Raw genomic sequence first — 10510 nt, 5'->3', positions numbered from 1 at the left:
TGATCTAACAAATAGTTTTGCAAAACTCTGCCTACATTTATAAATAGTATAGCGTATCTTAGATGAATTATTGTATTACATTGGCGGTGAAAAGCTAGAAAATTTTTAATCTAAAAGTTGACTTCGAAATAGTGAATATACAGCTACGAATCGGCAATATTAATATTCCAAAGCATGGATAACCCAACCACCGCCGGAAGGCAAAATTATTTTTTTCAGCCCGCGCCATATTTGCGACAACAAAATGTTTTTTTAGCGGAAATGTTTGTCGATTGCTAATATAAGCTAAATTTGGATAAAAAAATTTAGAACTATAAAAATGCAATTTTTTTTATTAAATTTTGAGATAAACGTCAGTTTAGTAAACCTTACTATAAATTTTAGGACACATTTTTTCCATTCATTTATGAATAATTTAGTCAAATAAGGCCAATACAAAATGTTTGCGGCGTTATTTAGAGTTTTCTGCGTTTAATAATAAAAGTTTGCTGAGCGGTGGTTCTAAGTAATTTAAAATTTAACCCACTCGTAAACGTTGTCCAACGATGCAAGTTATGCAATACAAATGTTGACTTGTCATTTTAACGAGAGATCGACTAGATTATATCACTAAACTACCAAGCAGCGGAATTCAATGCGTAATGCTGGTAATGTGAAAGAATATTATGTTTCAAGTGGTAATTGTGTAACGATTAGCATCCTTATACAAAAAAGCGATTTCTTGTATTGTAAACGAATGACATTTGTTTCAAATTTTTTTAAATATGGTTTTAACAGTCAAAAATATTTAGAAGTTAACAAAATGTTTAAAACGTTTTTTAAAAGTTTTCCGAACGCGTTTAGCCCAGCATTGACCCCAAACAAAAGGTTACTGTGTAACGATTTACATCCCGGATACAGGGAATGGTTTTGTCTTGCCCGCCAAGCAAAGGCACGTACTTTCCAGTTCTTGCGCCACTCAAAGCTTGGCAAAGCCGCTGAATAATCAGGTGGCGTAATTACCAAGTGTTTGCGCCATTTGTAAGCAATCAGAATGCAATTAATCACATCTGAAACCGCAGTTGCTTCGCTGTGTTTGACGTTTAAAGCGTTTCTCACGTTTAACCAGCAGGCCACTCAACAGCAATGGCTGTCAAACTAGTTTTAGCTTGCGGCACACTCAAATAACTAAAACTATGTTTGCGGCAAACTTTATATGAAGCAAAAATTTATAACTTGAAAAAATAAAATTAAGGTTAGTAACTTAAACGAAAATAGCTTTGAAGTCTAATTTTTTTGCTTTGTTAGCTGCCGGTTATTTTTGAAACATCGGTCTTTGTTTTTGTCGTTTCAAAAAACACCTTTAATGTAAAGATCAGAGAAAGATAAAATACAAAAACGGCCAAAACGTAGTATCGTGACAACCTGAATACATATGTCGTGACATTTTTTCCACAAAATACTTCCGACAAAAGTGGCACGATTATCGTGTTGGGAGAATGGAGCATTACAAGCGAAACTAAAAACCCAGCTAAATGGTTCTCACGTTTTCTGCCAAAAGGCGATTCTCGATAAGTTTTGACCGGCCGGGAAATATTGACAGAAACCTTTCAGCACGTTGCGAAACCACAAAGATAAAGAAAACTAAAAAGGCCGCATATATAAGTTTTGTGAATCGAGGTCTTAAAGCAGTGGTTAAACAGTTACAGGGTAATTTTTTCAATGTAAGGAAATTGTTTTATGTGTAATGAAAGGTTAAGGGTCTGTAAAATTTGGCAGGTGGTCAGTAAGTGAAATGAAACTCACCAATTTTTAATGAAGTAAAATCTCTTGATATTTGAGTACTTCTTATTACATATTTGTTTAAAATATTTATGAAAGTAAGTGCATAGTAAAAATATCAAAGCCTCTGACAAAATGTGTTTAGCGCCGACGTTTCGATCACCTGTACGGGTAATCTTCTTCAGGGAAAAAAGACTTGTACCTTACAGAAGGGTATAATGCCTGGCAGCAACAGTATATTCAATAGCTTAAACTTATACAAACGCTGTATTCAGCGCACATGTATAACCACCATTTTATTCAGAGCAGCATTATTGCACATCTTTTAGTCTGAATTTACTGCGACCGAAGTTTCAATTAACCATGAAGAACTGTTACATTTTGCTGGTAATTCTTCCCTTCACTCTCTTCAACCTGGTTCAATCGCAGAATTGCGCACGTACTGGACAATGCAGGTAAGCTACAGATTAACTGATTTGATTTTAGTACTATGATATGTTAGGCCCAATTACACTTGAATGAAATTTGAACTACGTTATTTGCGTCCGCAGTATTTCAATATATTTTTTATTTTATTAAAAATGTCGTAGCATTTAGACTCAGTATAAAAAAAAAAAAAAATTCGGAGCTTAATGGCTGGAGGTTGTAGTTAAACGTAGTAAGAATATCAAAGCCTATACAGAATGTAAGTAGCATTTTGAACGTTTTCAAAAAATGTGAAAAATGAAATAAAGAGATTTTCGAAACGTTCAAAATGATAACTTCTTCTGTATGGGCTTACTATATTTAAAACATAATTTTAAAATTTCAGTCTCTTAAGAAAATTATTAAAAAAACTTTAGAAAGCAAACATAATGTAGGTTTCGCCACTTTTATTCTTTTTTACGCGTTCATCTTTTCACTAATTTTTAGTCGATGTTTGATGTTTGATGGTTAAACCCTTCTTCACGGGTTCACATTTTTTTACTTTATTATTTTATTCCAGATGTTTGATGTCTGATGGTTCGGGTGAAATCAACCTGAACAGCATCGCATCAACTGATGGTGGTCCAAGATGGACGATCGACCACAATGGAACCCCCTGGGCATTCTCATACAACCCATGTGTGGGCTTCAACACCGCTAAGTTCACAAACCTGGCTGTAAGTTTTACTAGATATGTCCGATCACAAGTGGTGGTATCGGTACTCGTCCGATACTAGGGTGGTATCGGTACTCGTCCGATACAAGGGTGGTATCGGTACTCGTCCGATACTAGGATGGTATCGGTACTCGTCCGATACTAGGGTGGTATCGCTACTCGTCCGATACAAGGGTGGTATCGGTACTTGTCCGATACTAGGGTGGTATCGGTACTCGTCCGATACTAGGGTGGTATCGGTACTCGTCCGATACAAGGGTGGTATCGGTACTTGTCCGATACTAGGGTGGTATCGGTACTCGTCCGATACTAGGGTGGTATCGGTACTCGCCCGATACTAGGGTGGTATCGGTACTCGCCCGATACTAGGGTGGTATCGGTACTCGTCCGATAATAGATTGGTATCGGTACTCGTCCGATAATAGATTGGTATCGGTACTCGTCCGATAATAGATTGGTATCGGTACTAGGGTGGTATCGGTACTCGTCCGATACTAGGGTGGTATCGGTACTCGTCCGATAATAGATTGGTATCGGTACTAGGGTGGTATCGGTACTCGTCCGATACTAGAGTGGCATCGGTACTCGTCCGATAATAGGGTTGTATCGGTACTCGTCCGATAATAGATTGGTTTCGACCACCCTATTATCGGACGAGTACCGATACCACTATATTATCGGACGAGTACCGATACCACTATATTATCGGACGAGTACCGATACCAATCTATTATCGGACGATGGTGTGATTCAATATTTATTTAATTTGGTATTTTAGCAAAACCGTTTTATATTTTTAAAGGTGCATATTTCCCCAAACAAAAAACGCTTTAATCTGTCGAATAAAATAACATGTGATGTTTGTTACCAAACAGTTATTTGTAATTTTAAAACGTTAGTTTTACAGATTTGACAGAAAGCACAATTAATCCTGTGTTACGACTTTACTAGTAATTTTAGAAAATTACCTAGACCTCCTATAAAGTCGCTGTGAGTTCTTATTTCCGGGCAATAAATAACCTGCCAAGGAGAACTTATATTAAAGACCACAACAAGAAAACCCAATGTACAGATGTATTGGTTGCAAGAGTAGACTATTACCACACCACAAACAATAATGACACTTAGACACACACAATTACTTACAATGGCGACAGACAGAGCATAATGAAACTTAAAGTTTTACTCGCTAATTTCACAAGGCTACACCCAGACGTCTCTCTCCGCTGTAGGCGGTAAGCCGCTCGTAATATACGCTAAAACAAAACTCCTTTTCACGAGAACCGACGCCCTCCCGGAAACCCCAGGCCTGCCTTACAGGGCGGCCGTTTCGTGGAAAGATAACATTGGGCGGACCTTTTAGTGAGAAGTTAAACCGCGCCGGAAAACAAGCGATAAATGATTGTGAGATTTGCAGAAATGTTTGGAGACAGGAAAAAAAACATGTCCAAAGTCCAATTAACGGCGAACACCACAGCGCACAAGAATATTACGTTAATATACAATTATACATGTCTCGAAATGCGAAAACCTAATTCCTAGCCCTACATTTAAGAACAAAGGCGCAAAATTAATAATGAATGTTAGAATTTACAGTCGGCGTAATTAGCAACCGGTGATAATTTTGTAGTGCTAATTAAGCACGTAACATCCTGTCAAGGAGTTTTATTTATTTTGTTTTTAGGTTTGGCAGAACAGCACAATTAACCCCGGCGAGGAATATGACCTTGGAGTTCAGTCAAAGGAGGTTTTCTCAACAGACGGACAAGGAAACCTCAAGATTACTTACAGATCGGCTGATGGCCTTAGGTGCGAAACTTGATCTATAAGTTTTACCCATAAAAACAACCAGCATCTTCAAACGCAAGTTGTCGTATTAAGTTAGTTAATGGCCATAAACGATGTATATCGACTGATGGCGATAGGTGGGTGAAAATTATTCTCCGCGGTGTTAAATTCAGATAATCCCTAGTCCAGTAAATAAAAAAAAAACGGCTCTGTCTTTTACGCTGACTTTTCTTAGATCACTTGTTATAGATTTAACTAGTGTAATAATAGCAGCTCGGTAGTGGCGGCGAGAAGCGAGCCACCAAAAATTATTTCATATACTTTCTTAAATTACTTGCTAACAATTAGCATTACGAACGTCCAAAAATGATATTGTTCAATACTATAGCATAAGTTCATGGATTGCTTGCTTTGCCCATAAAAACAACCAGCGTCTTCAAACACAAGTTTTTGTATTAAGTTAATCGCCATAAACAATTTATTTGAACTTTAAACACTCGTCAGATTTTGATGCTGACACATGGACATTTGTAGGTGTAATTTAAAATGGGACCGCGTAGCTTTTAGTATATATGCTTAGTATATGCTCGATTTTACCTTAACATTATTTTATTAAAAAAACTTTAGTTTGTAAACTCAATGTTAATACAAAATGGCCAAAATCCTATCATTTTATTAATAATTTAACGATATTATAAAGGCAGTTAATAATGCAGTTTTTGTTGTTTTAGCAAAGAAGGCATGAATTGTAATAAAAAATTGCTTTTAGGTTGTCAGGAGTCCAACTAATCTGTGAACCAGGCCCGGGAATTACGGAACACCATTTGCAGTACCTCGGTGAACTTGTTACGACCGAATACGTGAGTTTTTAACGTACTTTGCGTGTTTAATGAATATCCTGTTGCTACCAGACATGTATACTTGACAGAAGTTCATTATTTATTTTTTCTCGACGCCTCGGCAACCCATGCATGACGTTTCGGCTAGTTATGGAGGATGCATCCACAGGGAATGCAACTACACTACGTAAACTAAAACGATACAGAAGAAGATAAAAATGCGATGACCAATGAACAAAATAAAGTTTGGAACACTGTATACGGATATGTTCAAGAGTTTAATGGTGAAAATAACGGCCCAAATAGACGTTAAAAGCGACATGCTTTATTGGTCAAACGTTTCGGCAAATGCTCATGCCATCATCAGTGATGCGTTTGAATAATAAAGCATGTCGCTTTTAACGTCTATTTGGGCCGTTATTTTCACCATTAAAATAAAGTTTGCGTCTAAAAACAATACGCATTGAGGAAACAAATTCGCGTATAACCTTCCAGGGTCTTAAAATAAACGTTTTTCAGTATTTTATATTTTTTACTCAATTATAACGTGTAAATCAAAAATGTTTGCTTAAAAATTTTTTAATTGGAACTGATTTAGACTTTAGTTTTTAATTTGATGAACGGTTTTCTAAAGTATTTTTGTTAAAATAAAAAAATAAAAATTCTTCAAGTTAGTATTCAAATAATCAATAAAACACCTTTAAATTTTAATGATGGGTAAAACACCAGATGAAATTTTGTCAGTGTTTCGTGTTTGCTCCTCTCCGGGAAAGTTTCGACGGGTAATTCCCGGAGTAAAGAGGCTAAAAGTGGAAAGCGATAGAATTTGTGTTTGAACTCATAAACCTAGGTTACTGCACCACTCCCTTCCCCCGGTTGTTATTGGGACAAAATCAGAATATTTATTGACGTCATAATCTCTTACGCCTTCGAGCGATTTTGCGTTTTTAAAAACACCTAACGCGAAAAGTCAAATAACTTCGTCGGGATTACTGGGAAATATTATTTTTCAATCCCGTTTCTCGGGAGTGAACAAATCCGTGAAAAAGTGGAACCCTAGTTTACATATTAAAGGCTGGTTCACACTGGACGCGTTAACGTCCGTTTAGCGGCGAACGTCGTCCAGTTCACACATAACGCGTTGCCAGCGTTGACGGAAAATTTCCTCGCTTCTAACCGAAAGCGTCAAAGTTGAACTGTTTCAACTTTCCGCAACCAAAAGCGGTTTTTTAAAACGTTTTACGTTAACGCTAGACGCGTCTAGTGTGAACCAGCCTCATAAGCCTTGCAATTTGTTTTTCATGTTGAATCATTTGCCTTATAATATATTTTTGCCACTTTTTGTGATTGGCTAAAACTTTTTGTGCTTTCCAGGAGTTTATCTTGACCAGTCCTTGCGCATGCGCAGGAGTGTGCGACTCAAACGGAATTATTCGTAAGTTGAGGTTTTTTACAAATTTAATTTCGAGATACTTACCTATATATATTTATAAAGTTCACATACAAGTAGTTAGTTAATTATTTAGAGTTCTTTTTCGTAATAAACAAAATTGATAAAAAAAAACCTTCGATTTGATTCAGATTTCATTCCAGTGATTATTTTAATTCCGCTATTTTGCTTGTGCATAGTCATGACGTCACTCCGATCGGATCGCGATACTTTTTGTAAAAAATATCGGTTATCGGAACTAACAACCAAGTATCGATCACCCCAACTTAACGTGTTCGCAACCTTGGTAAGATCTGCTTCTCCTTGCAGAATCAACGCCAGATACAACCACCAAAGACCCAAACACGCCATCTGGCGGCAGTAGCTCAATTTCCTACTGGTCACAAGTGGGCGCTGACATCGTGAGCTTAATCTTCCACGATTTGATCCTGGTGGTTGTCATAGCAGCCGTTCTTCTTGTTCTAAAGTTGGTCTTCAATTATACTTTCGCGTGTTGCTTTAAACAGAACCCGGAATCTCCTTATAAATCACAGTCGAACGCGTAATTTGAGTGTTTTTTTGAATAAGTAGGCTTTTTAGTGTGCCTTGGTAAATTTAAGTGTTGATTTCACGGCTTTAAACGCACACAAAGCACTTTTGCTCGTTTAATGAATCTCATCACTTGATTTTGAAAAGTTGCTCAGTATAATCAAAGTGTTCGTCAACTTTTGCTGTTGCTTACTACAGTTTTTTTTTACAAAAATTGGCCATACACAATTTTTTTTCTCAAAAAAATTAAAAATTTCGATTCATATTAAAATAAATTGCCATAAAAAGTTTAAAACCATTGTAAAAAAGTAAAAATAAAACTTTGACAAAAAGTTTAAAATTGCTCTATTAAATCTTCACAACCTCACATCCACCCTCACGCTTTTTTATCGTTATAAAGTTGTTCACAAGCACTTAAAAGCCAGATCTGCAATATTTGTTTGTTATTTTGTCCTTTTTAATCGACAGCTTAATGTCATTTTTACCAATTATTATTGTTGTTTCATGTCATCGGTCATCGTTTTATCTACTTGAATACATTTTAACTGAGTAAAAAAAGTTATCCAATCACTAATAAATTAGCTAATTAAAACGTACATACAGATAATAGTGCTTATATGTAGAAACGCAGTGTTAAAAATTGTAAAAATATGAATGGTACTTGTGTATTTGCTGATACGTTTGATCAATAAACTTTATACCTTTAAATGTGTTATTTGAGTGAAATGCAAAATTATAATGACAGAGCGCTTCATTACCTGTAGCCTATTGTGTTGTTTTACCACTGAGCTAATTTACAAATAAAACAAATAACGCAAAGTTAGAAAAACCACTAGACCGCGGTGAGGTTCGAACTCACGACATCGGTAACTCTAGTTCCACTTTAGTTCTTAACAATAATGCTTCGGGATAATCTCTTTCCAATTGGAAAGCAGGGATAATTCCACTTTGCAAACCCTGGCCAAACTCAACGAACCCAAAGCTGCCACAACGTCAACAAAAACACGTGGCAAGCCACGCCCCCTTTGCTGGACGCACACGCCCACATCCGGGACCACTATTTGCTCAGATGTTATATTTCAAGGGCTACGCACGCGGTCTTTCCGGGGTTTGCACAGTTGGCGGCCCTTGGCACCGGGACTCGGGTGTCCGAGGGGTCAGGGGCGCCTGTGACGTCATTAAGTAGCCCCCGAGAGGATGAGGGGGATTTGCTGGATAAGTTTTGCAGAGTTTCATTGCGGCATTTTAGCGACTTAGGGTTAAGTTTTATGGGATTACAGAGGTGTGCAGTGTTTGACGCAGAAGCTTGAGGGGATTATTTGGGGGGGGTATCTGACGTAGGAGAGGTTTAAATCTCAAAAAAATTTGCTATACAGAATATGTTATAAAAAGTGAAACATTCATTTTAATAAATAAAATAAATTGCTACGGTACCTAAAATGTAATTAGGTGCCAATTCTTAGTGAGTTTTCGAGTTATATATATACAAATTATTTTTACACACAAAAAAAACCTTTGTAATGCACTTCTATTGCCTTATTTGTCTTTTTAAACAATTGACCATAACGCTATTATTTGGGGCTTGAGCATGTTAGGTTTTGTGAGAAAAACAATACCAAATTGCACTAAATAATATGGAAAATTTTGTATAAAATATTGTTCGAATATTCTCTTACCTATTTTATAAGTATCAGTTGTGAGTCATTTTCAAGTTATTTTTTACATGTAGAAAAAAATTGAGCTATATTTCTGTTGTTCGTATTTTTAGGCTTTTCATATAACTAGGTTTATAGACAAACTAAATGTTTATAACAAATAAATGTCGATTGCAAGTAATGGACAACAATGACTTCAAGTTAAAGCAAATGATCTTTAGACTTTTCTGTCCGAATTAAATTCACTCATTTTATTAGATTTCAAGAGAAATATATTTCGCCACAAAATAAAGCCATCATCAGTATCAATATTCAAATCAATCTGGTTTATAGAACATGTTTATAGAATAAGCGTTGGTGTTTAGACTGTATATAAAAACAGGTATAAAACATAAAATAATTTCTTATTTTTTTTACAGAAATAATATATTTCGCTTTATGAATCGGCGTCATCAGTTCGTTGTGCAAATTGACACTATTTTACACCTGTACAGCTTAAACAGCTTAAACGTTATCTCATCCGAAAGCAAGAATTAATTTTACATTATATTTTCTGCGGGAGATTCCTTACTCACGAAAGTATTTTAGTTTAGACAGACTTGTAAGTTATTCCATCGCCGGCACAAGTTGTGCAGTCTCAAGTATAGCCTTAACACTGTGTGCTGGCTCCAACCTGGGCGAACTTGGCGCTTAAATCTTTATAGGGCGTTATCTCCGAAAGTTGTGCCTCTAACAAGCTTACATTTGTATATAGTCCTTGTATTGGCTTTAGCAATCCAGCAATCACACTTTCAGCACAAACTATAAAAAATATTAATAATTAGACATATTACCATCATTTGTCGAGCTTTCCCGCTAAATTTTCAACGATATAAGCTAAAAGGGAGGTCTACAATTAATCTATCGTAAAGGGGGTGTGTAAAGGGCGGGGCGTGCAGCAAAAGTGGCAAAATATCGCTGCAAACTCGAAGCCAAACTCAGTGCTAACGGTTTTTGGCAACAAACTGGAAAGAATGTTAATCAGCGTCCACTCCTGCACACTGAACGAGCGCGCCACCTGCCTTGCCGCCCTACCCGCGTTGTTTACCCAACTGGCCGAATCCAGCACTTGAAGCAGCTTGTGCGAAAGCTAACGCCACTCGCACTCTCGGTGAAGTACAGCTGATACCACACTGCCACGGATCGCGGGGGTCAAGGGCCAAAGGTCAAGCGTGCACGCGCTCTCGTGGCGAGCAGGATATCCGGGTCGGTAGGGTATTTATGCGGGTAGGGGCGGCAGTTTGTGGTCATTTTCAGTTCTTATTGCTATCGAGCCTGACCAGGATTCGAATATCGACCGACAAGCAAA

The 10510-nt window shown here is 37.0% G+C and overlaps 1 protein-coding gene across 1 annotated transcript; it reads left to right on the top strand.

Moving 5' to 3' along the window:
- Positions 1-2753: 2753 nt before the first annotated feature.
- Positions 2754-7524, top strand: LOC146163102 (uncharacterized). Its single transcript, XM_083382876.1, has 5 exons — positions 2754-2903; positions 4587-4711; positions 5460-5550; positions 6904-6964; positions 7289-7524. Exons 1-5 carry the CDS (start codon positions 2754-2756, stop codon positions 7522-7524), a joined length of 663 nt encoding a protein of 220 aa, XP_083239002.1.
- Positions 7525-10510: the final 2986 nt, after the last annotated feature.

The sequence above is a fragment of the Ascidiella aspersa genome, chromosome 2 (genome assembly GCF_963924565.1).
Source record: "Ascidiella aspersa chromosome 2, kaAscAspe10.2, whole genome shotgun sequence".
In the NCBI taxonomy this organism is placed as follows: domain Eukaryota; kingdom Metazoa; phylum Chordata; class Ascidiacea; order Phlebobranchia; family Ascidiidae; genus Ascidiella; species Ascidiella aspersa.
The sequence above is the reverse complement of the archived record's forward strand: the minus strand, read 5'-3'. Positions and strand labels throughout refer to the sequence as shown.

What these genes read in the sequence shown, in the direction of transcription:
- LOC146163102 (XM_083382876.1), top strand. Translation starts at nt 2,754, where the DNA reads ATGTCTGATGGTTCGGGTGAAATCAACCTGAACAGCATCGCATCAACT. An exon ending in AACTTGTTACGACCGAATAC is followed by an intron (nt 5,551 to 6,903) that starts GTGAGTTTTTAA and finishes TGTGCTTTCCAG; the next exon opens with GAGTTTATCTTGACCAGTCC. An exon ending in CGACTCAAACGGAATTATTC is followed by an intron (nt 6,965 to 7,288) that starts GTAAGTTGAGGT and finishes TTCTCCTTGCAG; the next exon opens with AATCAACGCCAGATACAACC.